At 41.4% G+C, this 14229-nt stretch overlaps 1 protein-coding gene across 1 annotated transcript; it reads left to right on the top strand.

Moving 5' to 3' along the window:
- The first annotated feature begins 725 nt into the window (after positions 1-725).
- LOC129817807 (visual system homeobox 2-like) lies at positions 726-12632 on the top strand. Its single transcript, XM_055873378.1, has 5 exons — positions 726-1277; positions 1908-1992; positions 2958-3081; positions 10517-10697; positions 11593-12632. The coding sequence occupies exons 1-5, from the start codon at positions 878-880 to the stop codon at positions 11913-11915; spliced, it is 1113 nt and encodes a 370-aa protein (XP_055729353.1). The 5' UTR covers positions 726-877; the 3' UTR covers positions 11916-12632.
- The last annotated feature ends 1597 nt before the right edge of the window (positions 12633-14229 follow it).

The raw sequence follows: 14229 nt of genomic DNA, 5'->3' as shown, positions 1-14229 counted from the left end.
TAGGTCCTATGACCTCTTTGAGATTAGATTGTATTCATGTCAATTCAATCTTAGGAGAAAAATCAACACTTAACTAATGAGATGGGAATTAAAATAGCATACAATTTAAATACATATTTACATAGCCTATATCGCAGCATTAAAAAAATAAGTAATGGTTTGCCTTATTTATTTATGTGGTTCATAATTGGATTCTTGATAGCCAATAGTTTCAAATGAACTCGTCACCTCAAGCTATACCTTATGTAAAAAAACGATTCCCTGTTACCTTATCGAGTGTACTGATGCATAATCCATCATTTCGTTAAACTCAGACAGTAAACATATCAATGGTGAAGGATGTTTCGATTTTCGACGACAGCTTGATCAGAAAAAAACACTTGATAACTTTAAAAAAAAATCGAATAAGCATGTATGGCGTTGGCAAGGGCAACGTGCATTATTTTGAGAACCACAGACTTGAAGGCGGTAAAATAACAGGAGTTCTGCATTCTGATTCATGTCACCAATTCGGGACCGTTTGCAGTAACAGAGGCGTTATGGTGGGTTAATAAACCATGTTGTCTGGAAATACCTTCTTTTAACAAATCTAAAAAGTCTTAAAATGTATTTTCTTTGAATCGATCTGCCATCGCGAAAGAATCGTTTGACCCCTTCTGTTGTCTTGTTGAATGTGGCGTTGAGTTCTCTCTGTGGTAATTGGCTGAGAGAAATGACCCCTGGCGCCAGGAACCTGTTGGATAAAAAGGGAACGTTGTGGAGGGAGAAAAAAGCAGAGAAAGAGAGAGACTGGTGATTGCACAAGGGACTGGCTTGTGCAGGGCGGGAACACCAATCAGGGAATACCATCAGAGAGAACAGTCATGGCAGGAAAATAATGGACCGTTCTTTTCAGACGAAACAGAAAATGGCTTCGCCCTTAAAACTAGTTGGACTCCAGCACCAACCGTTAAAAATGGGTTCTATTACGACGCATAGGTGCACAGGATTTGGAATCCAGGAAATTCTGGGCTTGAACAAGGAGCCGCCCGCGGTTCCGCGGCGTCCGTTGGAATCTCTGCAGCACAGAGCGCACCTTCTGACGGCTAGGGCGGCTTTGGGCCCCGCAGCAGTCGGGGTTGGAATGGGAATTATCGGTCCAGGAGGGATTCATTCGTTTTACAGCCAGCCTGCCTTTCTGGAGGTGTTGCAGGAGGCGCAGAGTGTTCACCTTCAGCCGCTCAACAGGGCCAGGGCAACGGGACAGTTGGATGCCCACCACTCCGCAAGCTGTTCTGGTAAATTTATACAAAATATTTTATTTACATTTTTATATTTAATGTTAAACAAATAGTCCAGTTTTTAATGGTGGTCGCGGGTTGCGCCTTTTCAATCTCATTTGATTTGATTTTTAGTTGCACCTCGACTCACGTTGGTTGAGCGCCCTCCACTTATTTCCAATGTTTATGTTGTAGCCAGTTGAAAATGTACAGTAATTCTCATTTTAATGATTGCAAATTCTCTTCTCCTGTTTTTATTTTTTTTAATATACTGTAGGACAGGGTTTCCCAAACTAAATAGCCACAGGTATATTGCTAATACAATTACAATGTAATACTTATAAACTGTTATCCTCCACAGGGTTTCCCAAACTCGGTCCTCGGGACCCCACGGTGCACGTTTTGGGTTTTTCCCCTAACACCAAACAGTTGATTCAAATGATCCGAGCTTAATGATTCGTTTTGTGATTATTCGAGTCAGCTGCGTAGAGCTCCGGCAAAAACCAAAACGTGAGAGCACCTTGGGGTCCCGAGGACCGAGTTTGGGAAACCCTGCTGTAGCGTAACAGTTTCTAAGTATTACATTGGAATTCTATTAGCAATATACCCGCGGCTGTTTAATAATAAACTAGGGCTATTTATTTACAGATTCAGATGACGTATCCTCCAGTGAAAAGACATTTTCTAATTCCTCGATGAGCCAGAACAAGAAAAGAAAGAAGAGACGTCACAGGTAAAAACGATTAACTAGAACTAATATTTACCTCACTGTGTTTTAATTGGACTATATGACATTTTAGGGATATATAAATGAACAAAATTCCGTGCGAAGTTTTTTTTTTTGTGAAGCATTTGGAAAGCGAAATATTCAAATTCATATAACCTACAGTATTTCGATGTATGCACCTCCCTACATTTTCTCAGAACATGTCTATTAACGAAAACGGCTAAAACAAATAATTGTCAAGTATGAATCGAAATAGATTTCTAAATTATTTTAATTCCTCAAATAGAGATGAGATGGTATATTATTATTTAAAAAATTGGGCGATAGGAGACGGCTTATATTATATAGACAAATTAGTCGAGAGGTAAATATTTTCGATTCAGTTCTCTTTCTACTGCAGCAATAAACAAAATGAAGTAGAAAATCTATTTTCTTCATTTGATAACAAATAGCAGTATTCCGCATGAAATATTTTGAATTTAAAAAATCTTTACATTTTCATGCATGCTATCACGGATAGCCTACAAAGAAGTCAATATCTCTGGTGCTGTATATTCTACTTCAAGGGAAACAATCATTAATGTCCTGATAATGTAATTATTCATGGAACTTATTCATATTATTTTTTATTATTTAATAAATAGTTTTGTGACCTCTGTGGTATGAACCAAACATTCTGTATTGATTAAATTATGCTTATCCATTGTTATTAAAACATTTTTGATTAGCCTAGATTTGATTTAGAGTGGAAAGTGTATGCCTTGTATATATATTTAAGGGCAATTGTGTAAAAAAAAAACACGTCTATTTTTATTTAACTTTTATTTATCCAGAAAGTCCTGTTGAGGTCAGAATATCTATTTTTGAGGGAGACCTTGATTTTATAGACTTGACACTTGACACAGGCAGAATTCAACTGTAAAATGTTTGTCACCAAAATACATTTTTTTGTATGTTCCTTCTCTTATCAGAACTATATTTACTTCGTATCAGCTGGATGAGTTGGAGAAGGCTTTCAACGAGGCCCACTACCCTGATGTTTACGCCAGAGAGATGCTCTCCATGAAGACTGAACTTCCAGAGGACAGGATACAGGTACATAACATACTGTGACCTGGCTGTGTGTGTATGTGTGTGTGTGTGTGTGCAGTGTGTGTGTGTGTGCAGTGTGTGTGTGTGTGTGTGTGTGTGTGCGCAGTGTGTGTGTGTAGTGTGTGTAGTGTGTGTGTGTAGTGTGTAGTGTGTGTAGTGTGTGTAGTGTGTAGTGTGTGTGTGTAGTGTGTGTGTGTAGTGTGTGTGTGTGTGTGTGGTCTGGTGTGTGTCTGTGTGTGCTCAAGCATGAGTATATATCCTCCATATACCTGCAACACACAAGTCCCTAACTGGTCAATTAACACCCTATCACCACCCCCTCTTTGATCAATTACAGTAGCTTGCGAAAGTATTCACATTTGGCATTTTTCCTATTTTGTTGCCTTACAACACATATGTCAGAGTCAAGGCCCGCGGGCCACATCCGGCCCGCGAGAAGGTTTTTTACGGCCCCTGGGATGATCTTGATTTATTATTAGAACCGGCCCGCAGACCGCAGCAAGCCGGCAGCCCGCAGATCTTTTACACGCACCAATACTACATTTCCCACAATGCAACGGTGACGCACCGAGCAGTAGGCTGCTTCATTTCAATATTTATTGGCACAGCAGTCGTCAGCATCACAGTAAAATTAACTTTCAGATACCCATCAAAAATGGCAAAACGGAAGGTGGACACTGAGAACCGGGGGTTTCAAACAAGGTGGGAGTCGGAGTATATGTTCACGGAGGTAGCTGGAAAACATGTGTGTCTTCTGTGTGGAGAAAGTGTGGCGGTACTGAAAGAGTATAATCTGAGACGACATTATGAAACGAAACACGCGGACAAAAACAAGAATATGGACATGGAACAAAGGCTACAAAAGGCAGAGGAATTAAAACGAGGCCTCAAATCTCGACAGGCTCTGTTCAAAAAAGCCAAATCACAAGGCCAGGCTGCTGTCAAGGCCAGTTTTATTTTGGCAGAAGAGATCGCTAAATCAGCCCGGCCATTTACGGAGGGGGATTTCATCAAAAACTGCATGATTAAAGTTTGTGACGAAGTTTGCCCAGAAAAAAGGCAACTCTTTTTAAATGTGAGTCTGAGCAGAAACACCATTGCCGAGAGAGTAGACCAGTTGTCCATCAATCTAAAAGAGCAGCTTGTGAAAAAGGGAAAAGATTTCATTGCATATTCCTTGGCTGTGGATGAGAGCACCGACATTTCTGACATTGCCCAGTTGTCAATTTTCATCCGCAGAGTGGACTCCAGCCTAAGCGTGACAGAGGAGTTTTTGGCTTTACGTCCTATGCATGGCACAACTACGGGGCATGATTTGTATGAAGAGGTGTCAAGATGTGTAAATGAGATGGAGCTGCCTTGGGAAAAACTTGTGGGTTTGACAACCGACGGAGCACCTGCGATGTGTGGACACAGGAGCGGACTGGTGGCGAAGATACGGGAAAAGATGCAAGAGGAAAACGCGACAGGTGAGCTGACAGCTTATCATTGTATCATACACCAGGAAGCGTTGTGCGGTAAAGCCTTGAAAATGGAGCATGTAATGAGCATCATCACGCGCACAGTTAACTTTATCAGAGCCAAAGGTTTGAATCACCGCCAGTTCAAGGCATTTCTGACGGAGTTAGAAACGGAGCATGGTGATTTGCCTTATCACACAGAGGTGCGATGGCTAAGCCAGGGAAAGGTGCTTCAAAGATGTTTCGAGCTTCGTGAGGAGATTTGTCTGTTCTTGGACAGCAAAGGGAAAGACACAACACAACTCCGAGACGAAATGTTTCTGTGTGAAATGGCTTTTCTGTGTGACATTACGAGTCATCTGAATGCAATGAACTTGCAGCTGCAGGGTCGGGATCATGTCATCTCTGATATGTACAGTACAGTGAAGGCATTTAAAACCAAACTGACTCTGTGGGAGACGCAGATGCGGAAAGAAAATTTGAGCCACTTTCCCAGCTGCCAGACCATGAAAGAGAAGCTCTCTACCAGTGCGTTCCCGAGCGCACAGTTGGCTGATAAAATAGGTATGCTTGCCGCTGACTTTCGACGCCGATTTGCTGACTTTGAAGCACAAAAAAGCAGGTTGGAACTGCTCGGTAACCCATTTGCTGTTGACGCTCACCACCAAACCTCCAAATGGAGTTGATTGACCTCCAATGCAATGATGCACTGAGGGCAAAATATGCGGCAGTGGGTGCTGCGGAGTTCGCCCGTTTCCTCCCCGACACAATGCCCCAGCTGCGCATCCAGGCTGCTCAAACGTTGTCTATGTTTGGCAGCACATACCTGTGTGAACAACTGTTTTCTTTGATGAACCTGAACAAAACATCACACAGAAGTCGACTTACTGCTGAACACCTCCACTCAATTCTGAGGATTTCCTCAGCTCAGAGCCTTACCCCGAACATTGATGAACTTGTGGAAAAGATGGGACACCACCAAGTATCACCCTCAACCTCAAACAAGTGAACATTACTGTGCAATCACATATTTAGAGTTTTTACTCAGTTCAAGTTTAAAAGTTAAAGTTTAATATTTGTTTTCACTGCATGTTACTTCTCCTTAAACAAAGTGTTGTTTTTGATTAATAGATTTTTGCACTTTATTTTATTGTATTTCAATCCAATTATATTTTAAAAATATTTCAGTTGAGTGGATGATAGAAAATTGCTATTATTGTTTTTTTCTTTGAAGTAAATTTAGCCCACTTTTGCTAAAATAGAAAATATAGGCTACTGATGGTGCCTTGAATACCGATTTCTTTCATTTAATGTTCATGTTATGGGGATTTTTATATAAAGGAAATTTGTCTTTTGTGTCTGTTGAAAATTAAAGATTACTGACAGAGCCATAAGAAAATATTGCTTTATTTATCTGATCATATTGGAATATATTTGTTAGGTTTTCAGTAGGTTCAATTAGGTTCACTAGACTATATGCGTCATTTAAAAATTTTTCAATGAACATTCGAACAGTCCGGCCCTCGGCTTGTAGCTAAATTTTTTATTTGGCCCTCCGTCCATTTGACTTTGACACCCCTGCCTTACAACATGGAATTAAAATATATATTTTTTGGGGGGGGGGGGTTGTATCATTTGATTTACACAACATGCCTACCACTTTGAAGATGCAAAAGATTTTGGGTGTGAAACAAACGAGAAATAAGACCAACAAAAAAAAGAACTTGAGCGTGCATGACTATTCACCCCCCCAAAGTCAATACTTTGTAGAACCACCTTTTGCAGCAATCACAGCTGCAAGTCTCTTGGTATGTCTCTATCAGCTTGGCACATCTAGGCACTGGGATTTTTGGCCATTCTTCAAGGCAAAACTGCTCCAGCACCTTCAAGTTGGATGGGTTCCGCTGGTGTGCAGCAATCTTTAAGTCATACCACAGATTCTATATTGGATTGAGGTCTGGGCTTTGACTAGGTCATTCCAAGACATGTAAATGTTTCCCCTTAAACCACTCGAGTGTTCCTTTAGTAGTATGCTTAGGGTCATTGTCCTGCTGGAAGGTGAACCTCCGCCCCAGTCTCAAATCTCTGGAAGACTGAAACAGGATTCCCTCAAGAATTTCCCTGTATTTAGCAACATCCACCATTCCTTCAATTCTGACCACTTTCCCGGTCCCTGCCAATGAAAAGCATCCCACAGCATTATGCTGCCACCACCATGCTTCACTATGGGGATGGTATTCTCGGGGTGATGCGAAGTGTTGGGTTTGCGCTAGACATAGCGTTTTCCTTGATGGCCAAAAAGCTAAATTTGAGTCTCATCTGACCAGAGTACCTTCTTCCATATGTTTGGGGTCTCTCCCGCATGCCTTTTGGTGAACACCAAACGTGTTTGATTATTTTTTTCTTTAGGCAATGGCTTTTATCTCGCCACTCTTCAGTAAAGCCGAGCTCTGTGGAGTGTGCAGCTTAAAGTGGTTCTATGGACAGATACTCCAATCTCCGCTGTGGAGCTTTAACCCCTTCAGGGTTATCTTTGGTCTCTTTGTTGCCTATGATTAATGCCCTCCTTGTCTGGTCTGAGTTTTGGTGGGTGGCTCTCTCTTGGCAGGTTTGCTGTGGTGCCATATTCTTTACATTTTCTAATAATGGATTTAATGGTGCTCCGTGGGATGTTCAAAGTTTCTGATATTTTTTTACAACCCAACCCTGATCTGTACTTCTCCACAACTTTGTCCCTGACCTGTTTGGAGAGCTCCTTGGTCTTCATAGTGCTGCTTGCTTGGTGGTGCCCCTTGCTTAGTTGTGTTGCAGACTCTGGGGCCTTTCAGAACAGGTGTATATATACTGAGATCATGTGACAGATCATGTGACACTTAGATTGCACACAGGTGGACTTTAGTTAACCAATTATGTGACTTCTGAAGGTAATTGGTTGCACCAGATCCTATTTAGGGGCTTCATAGCAAAGGGGGTGAATAGATATGCACGCACCACTTTTCCATTTAGATTGTTTTTTGAAACAAGTTTTTTTCACTTCACCAATTTGGACTATTTTGTGTATGTCCATTACATGAGAACCAAATAAAAATCCATTCAAATTACAGGTTGTAAGGCAACAAAATAGGAAAAACGCCAAGGGGGATGAATACTTTCGCAAGGCACTGTAACACCCTATCACCACACCCTCTCTGCTCAATTAACACCACATTTCCTCTGGTGTAATTCGTTAAATCAGGAGAGGCACCATTCCCCCTGGGACTCACCCATTCAGCCATCCCCTCAGCCATCCCCTCAGCCAACCCCTCAGCCAACCCCTCAGCCAGCCACTCAGCCAGCCACTCAGCCAGCCACTCAGCCAGCCACTCAGCCAGCCACTCAGCCAGCCACTCAGCCAGCCACTCAGCCAGCCACTCAGGCAGACAGGGAGGCAGACAGGGAGGTGGAGAGATGCTTTAGCACAAGGCATGTTGGGAGCCATCAATGAAATGATAACTACAGTGAGATTAATTAGCATGGGTCAATGGCAGGGCTCTCCTGGGTTCTAGCGCTTTAATTTCCCTGGTGATTTTTGAAAGCCTGTCACCCATTGATTGGCTCTGGAAATTAACTTATTTTTCAATCAGCCTCCATGTGCCCCTAGGGTCACCCTCCCCTCCTCCCCTTTCTCAGCTCAGCTGTTTCACACACACGCAGGTACACACAGCACGTGTACACACACACACACACACACACACACACACACACACACACACACACACTCTCCTCTGCTCTGTCCTGGAAGTAATTCCTTATCTCCAGACCGATCACCATGAGATGGAGGTTATCACCAGACCCATCTCTCTTCTCTCTGTATCTTTCTCCCTGATCTATATGCGTGTCTCTGAATCTGAAGTGGTGAGGTTATTACTGGGTCTCTACTGTGGAAATCAATTTAGGCACTCGATTAGTCTAGGGGAGAGGGAGTCACACACACACACACACACACACACACACACACACACAGGTGAATCTAGCAGAAACAGCATAGTATCTTATGAATATCTGATTATCTTCTCCATCAGGTGTCCTTGTTCTATGACTAGAGAATAAAGACTGTGGTATACAATCACTATATCTAACAAATGGATGTTTTAGGTCACCAGGCTACTCTCACCTTATCATGTGGGTGTAATACCAGTGACTTGGTGTTTAAGCCATCCATCCTCTTTCCACTCTCCATCACAGGACTCTTTGAAAAACAGTGATTGTTGCTGAGTGGACCATCCTAGCTAAATACAGATTATTTTTGGAATCTCTTTTTTTCTTCTTCTTCATATAAGATCTTTTTGTTAGGATGTGTTTAAAATATTTAGTGTCTGCTATGCCAATTTGTTGTTTGACTTGTGGATGATATCCATATAGCTCATATATTTTTACATTATATTGAAGGACATATGCAGAAACATAAAATGCAGTAAAAAGTTTGGACACCTACTCATTCAAGTGTTTTTGTTAATTTTTCACTATTTTCTACGTTGTATAATAATAGCGAAGACATCACAACTATGAAATAACACATGGAATCATGGAGTAACCAAAAAAGTGTTAAACAAATAAAAATGATATTTTATGAGATTATTCAAAGTAGCCACCCTTTGCCTTGATGACAGATTTGCACACTCTTGGCATTTTCTCAACCAGCTTCACCTGGAATGCTTTTCCAACAGTCTTGAAGGAGTTCCATCATATGCTGAGCACTTGTTGGCAATGGTGTAAAGTACTCAAGTATGACAATTGGGTACTTTTTCCTCCACTGCTTGTTGGCTACTTTTCCTTCACTCTGCGGTCCAACTCATCCCAAACCATCTCAATTGGGTTGAGGTCGGGTGATTGTGGAGGCCAAGTCAACTGAAGCAGCACTCCATCACTCTCCTTCTTGGTCAAATAGCCCGTACACAGCCTGGAGGTGTGTTGGGTCATTGTCCTGTTGAAAAACAAATTATAGTCCCACCTAAGTGCAAACCAGATGGGACGGAGTATCGCTGCAGATTGCTGTGGTAGCCATGCTGGTTAAGTGTGCCTTGAATTCTAAATAAATCAGTGTCTCCAGCAAAGCACCATCACACCTCCTCCTCCATGCTTCAAGGTTGGGAATCACACACATGTAGAGATCATCCGTTCACCTACTATGCATCTCACAAAGACATGGCGGTTGGAACCAAAAATCGCAAATTTGGACTCATCAGACCAAAGGACAGCATTCTAATGTCCATTACTCATGTTTCTTGGCCAAAGCATGTATCTTCTTCTTATTGGTGTCCTTTAGTAGTGGTTTCTTTGCAGTAATTTGACCATGAAGGCCTGATTCACATTCCTCTGAACAGTTGATGTTGAGATGTGTCTGTTACTTGAACTCTGTGAAGCATTTATTTGGGCTGCAATTTATGAGGCTGTTAAATCTAATGAACTTATCCTCTGCAGCAGAGGTAACGCTGGGTCTTCCTTTCCTGTGGCGGTCCTCATAAGATCCAGTTTCATCATTTTGCTTGATGGTTTTTGTTACTGTCGTCTCTCTCTGCTTATTTGAGCTGTTCTTGCCATAATATGGACTTGGTCTTTTACCAAATAGGGCTATCTTCTGTATACCAACCCTCCCTTGTCACAACACAACTGATTAGCTCAAATGCGGTAAGATGGAAAAAAATTCCACAAAATAACTTTTAACAAGGCACACCTGTTAATTAAAATGCATTCCAGGTGACTACTTTATGAAGCTGGTTGAGAGAATTCCAAGAGTGTGCAAAGCTGTCATCAAGGCTCAGGGTGGCTACTTTTTAAGAATCTAAAATAATATTATGATTTGTTTAGCACTTTTATTGGTTACTACATGATTCCATATGTGTTATTTCATAGTTTTGATGCCTTCACTATTATTCTACATTGAAGAAAATAAAGAAGATGTTCAAATGAACCTAAACTTCCATCCTCTGCCCCTGCAGGTTTGGTTTCAGAACCGCCGCGCCAAGTGGAGGAAGAGGGAGAAGTGTTGGGGTCGCAGCAGTGTGATGGCGGAGTACGGCCTGTACGGTGCCATGGTCCGCCACTCCATCCCTCTGCCCGAGTCCATCCTCAGGTCGGCCAAGGACGGCGTCATGGATTCCTGTGCCCCATGGCTACTGGGTAAGGCACTGTGGGTGGGTGGGTGTGCTGGGGTCCCATGGTAGAGCATGACACGTGCAACACCAGGGTTGTGGGTTCGATTCCCACGGGGGGACCAGTACGAATGAAAATGTATGTACTCACTACTGTAAATCGCTCTGGATAAGAGCATCTGCTAAATTACTAACATGTTTGCTTCTGCAGGACGCTTTGTTTTCAATTAGTTACCATCTCATTGATCTACGCTAATCAATTGACCGATACTCAAGCAGAGAGGAGATGCATCTTAATCCAGTCTGATAAAGTAGGATTATCATTTTATTGATTAACACCCGTCATTGACACTTTATCGACTCCCAACAAGCACCGGGATTAAGTCTGACATTGAGGTCATGACCCCTGCTCAAACCCCTTTCAGAAATCCCTCCCTTTCCTTAACCAGGATGTAGTCAGTGCAGTGTGTACTGCTGAGAACGTTCAGGTGGAGAGCTTGGTTTAACTATTCACATACCATATTATTATTTATTTTATTTTTAATCCCAGTCCCCCGTCCCCGCAGTAGGTCTTCTGCCTTCTGGTAGGCCGTCATTGTAAATAAGAATTTGTTCTTAACTCACTTGCCTAGTTAAAAAAATATATATAAAAAAATAATAATGTTTTAATAAAATAAATGGTTCAACCAGCAGTTTAAACCTCTCTGTTAGTGAAGGTGCCTTTCCCATGTTGCCTCCTGACTAAGATGGAGGTCAGAAACAATAACTGACCAAGACCTTCGACCACCTGTCAGCTACAGCTCAATACGAGCTTGAGATTCCTAGTACTGTAGCTTTGCTGTTTATAGACGTGTGTGTCTCCAAATGGGATGAGTACTCTTTCTGTTCCTAACCGGAATAACAACGATTCCTTTTCCTTCCAGGGATGCACAAGAAGTCCATGGATACCCCTGTTCCGACCTCTTCTGGAACACCAGAAGCTCCCCATTCCCAACCGCCTGCCAGGGAACGAGAGCGGGAGAGAGTGGTGGAGAAAGCGGAGGAAGAGAGGAGGGAGAATACCAGGTCACCCATGTCCAAAGAGGAACTGCGAGAGAATAGCATCGCTGCACTCAGAGCAAAAGCTCTGGAACACAGCGCTAAAATGCTAGGGACACATCCTGGTGACGGACCACCGGGGACAGTTTCAGGGGACGGAACAAGGGGACAGCCGATGGAGACAGAGGACAAAGAGGAGGAAAGTTGAAGCCTGCGTTGGAGGGAGAGAGAGAGAGAGAGCCCAGTCACTGATATAAATGTTCTTCTTCAAAAGAAGTTGATGCGCTCTCTGTAAAGAACACTGTTTACATACTCCTGACGTCCAAACGATCAATAAACGAGATGGTTTTGATCACAATACACAATATTCTTAGTAGCAAAAAAAAAAAGTTTCTGAATGTTTCTTTGACACCGAGACCTGATGATGTCAACCTCAAAATCCTTCAGTCACGGAGATCAATTTTGTACAGGTCACATTTTGCATCATGGGAAATTCCACCTCGGTAAACTGCTATAACGATCCCCTGTTCTAGAACTGTCCACTGTTTTGTAATCCGTCAGCTATGTGGGTGCTTGATATTCTGCAACTTTAAGAAGACTAAACTATTTGGTGACATAGATCCCTCTCTACGTAACATAGAGGACAGTACATAGGCGAAAGTAATACTCAAACCCAGACAAGGTGAAAGATATACATGTTGTGAAAAAATATATACATGGGTGTCGTCTTGTGGAAAAACAAGAGACTAATCTTGCAGAGGATTCATGGACCTTTTTTTAAAACAAAATAATCTCTTGAAAATGTATGGTGGATTTCTCTATTGTAATCATTTTAAATGAAATATAGCTACGTTCATGTAGTTGGACATCAGTAAGCTGTGTTTTTGTTTTGTCTCTGTGTTCTGTACAATAGTAATAAAACATTATTTACATGGAAGATTCAGGGGTATCGAGTGTGTGTGTGTGTGTGTGTTGATGAGGATTAATTAAGAATAGCCTAATTACATAAACCACATTGCATAGGTCTGTCATAATAGGCTATTTTAAATCGATACATATGGAATGATCTTGTAATATAAATAGACTAAATATGTTTTTAAAATGTTATAGGTTATACTTTTATATTATGTTAACTGTTATACCCCAGTTGCACCAAAATGATAGCCTAATCAACTAAACACTCTAAATAGGTCATGAGCCAGACAGGTAGCGTAAGAAGGAACGAAAATGACTGATTAGGGTTATATTAATCAGCCTATTATTCCAAGGCTATAGCCTACAAATAAATACATTGTGAAGCAAGTGTGACAGACTGGCAGGGACATTAAGCGCCAGCATTTAAACAACATTTCGTCGTATTAAATCCTAGTGTATAAATTGCGTGTAGGCTGTGACTTACTTGGAATTAAATAAAAATTAAACGAAAAAAATGCATTATTAGGCTCAGTCTATACGTGGCTTCAGGGAAAATGCAGGCTCATATGAACCCGAACTATCTGTGAAACAACATACTCTGGCCAAACTGGTGTTTCTAAAAAATAAATTCAAAAAGGCACTGAGCCTAATAAAGCAGTTTTTCCGTTTCATTTTAATTTAATTCTAAGTCACAGCCTAGTTAAATAAAAGGTTAAATAAAAATAGAAAATAAAAACAGCCTTTAAAAACAGCCTGGAGAGCAGGCCAGCAGCGGAGAAAAACCTTCCGGACACTCTTGCAAGGCTGGGCAGGGATGCGGAGCTGTTTAAAAAATATATATCTATAGGTAAGTCTAAAAGGTTTTTAGGCGAAATAACCCAATCAAAACGGAAAGAAAGAGGTTATACCGTGTCAGGCCTATTCGGTCAAAATCAAAGGATAATATATTGCATAGAAAATAGAACGAAAATCAACGGAACATTTACTATGTTGTATTTATTAAATACTTTGCTACAACGACACACTCAGCTAGCTATCCACCTCCTTCCTTCCTGTTAGCATGTACACATTGTACACAATCATGCTTTCGGGATACGTAGTCTTTTGTGTCTTTTCAGATTCGACAATGAGTCTTTAGTTGTGGACACGACATATTTGAGCTGTTGTCTGTGCCCGAATAATGTTTGTACCCTGTTTTGTGCTGCTATCATTTTGTGCTGTTGCCATGTTGTGTTGTTGCCATGTGTTGCTGCCTTGCTATGTTGTTGTCTTAGGTCTCTCTTTATGTAGTGCTGTGTTGTCTCGTCGTGATGTGTGTTTTGTCCTATATATTATTATTTTTTAAATTTAATTAATTAATGTTTTTAATCCCAGGCCCCACCCCCGCAGGAGGTCTTTTGCCGGGCCATCATTGTAAATAAGAATTTAACATTTATTTAACTAGGCAAGTCAATTAAGAACAAATGAAAATCCCATCACTCCCTCCATTGCTATTGGTCCTCATCTTTGTAAGTCACCTGTGTGTTTTATCAGTTTCTTTATAAAAAATATTTAGTGAACTACATGACAGTAGCTAAAGCAAGGGTCTATAGTAGCACACAAGTAGA

This window comes from Salvelinus fontinalis, chromosome 20 (genome assembly GCF_029448725.1).
Source record: "Salvelinus fontinalis isolate EN_2023a chromosome 20, ASM2944872v1, whole genome shotgun sequence".
Taxonomy (NCBI): domain Eukaryota; kingdom Metazoa; phylum Chordata; class Actinopteri; order Salmoniformes; family Salmonidae; genus Salvelinus; species Salvelinus fontinalis.
This window is presented reverse-complemented; position numbering and strand designations above follow the sequence as displayed.

Coding starts and splice junctions, on each gene's coding strand:
- LOC129817807 (XM_055873378.1), top strand. CDS start 878: ATGGACCGTTCTTTTCAGACGAAACAGAAAATGGCTTCGCCCTTAAAA. Junction 1,278..1,907: donor CCACTCCGCAAGCTGTTCTG/GTAAATTTATAC, acceptor ATTTATTTACAG/ATTCAGATGACGTATCCTCC. Junction 10,698..11,592: donor CTGTGCCCCATGGCTACTGG/GTAAGGCACTGT, acceptor TTTTCCTTCCAG/GGATGCACAAGAAGTCCATG.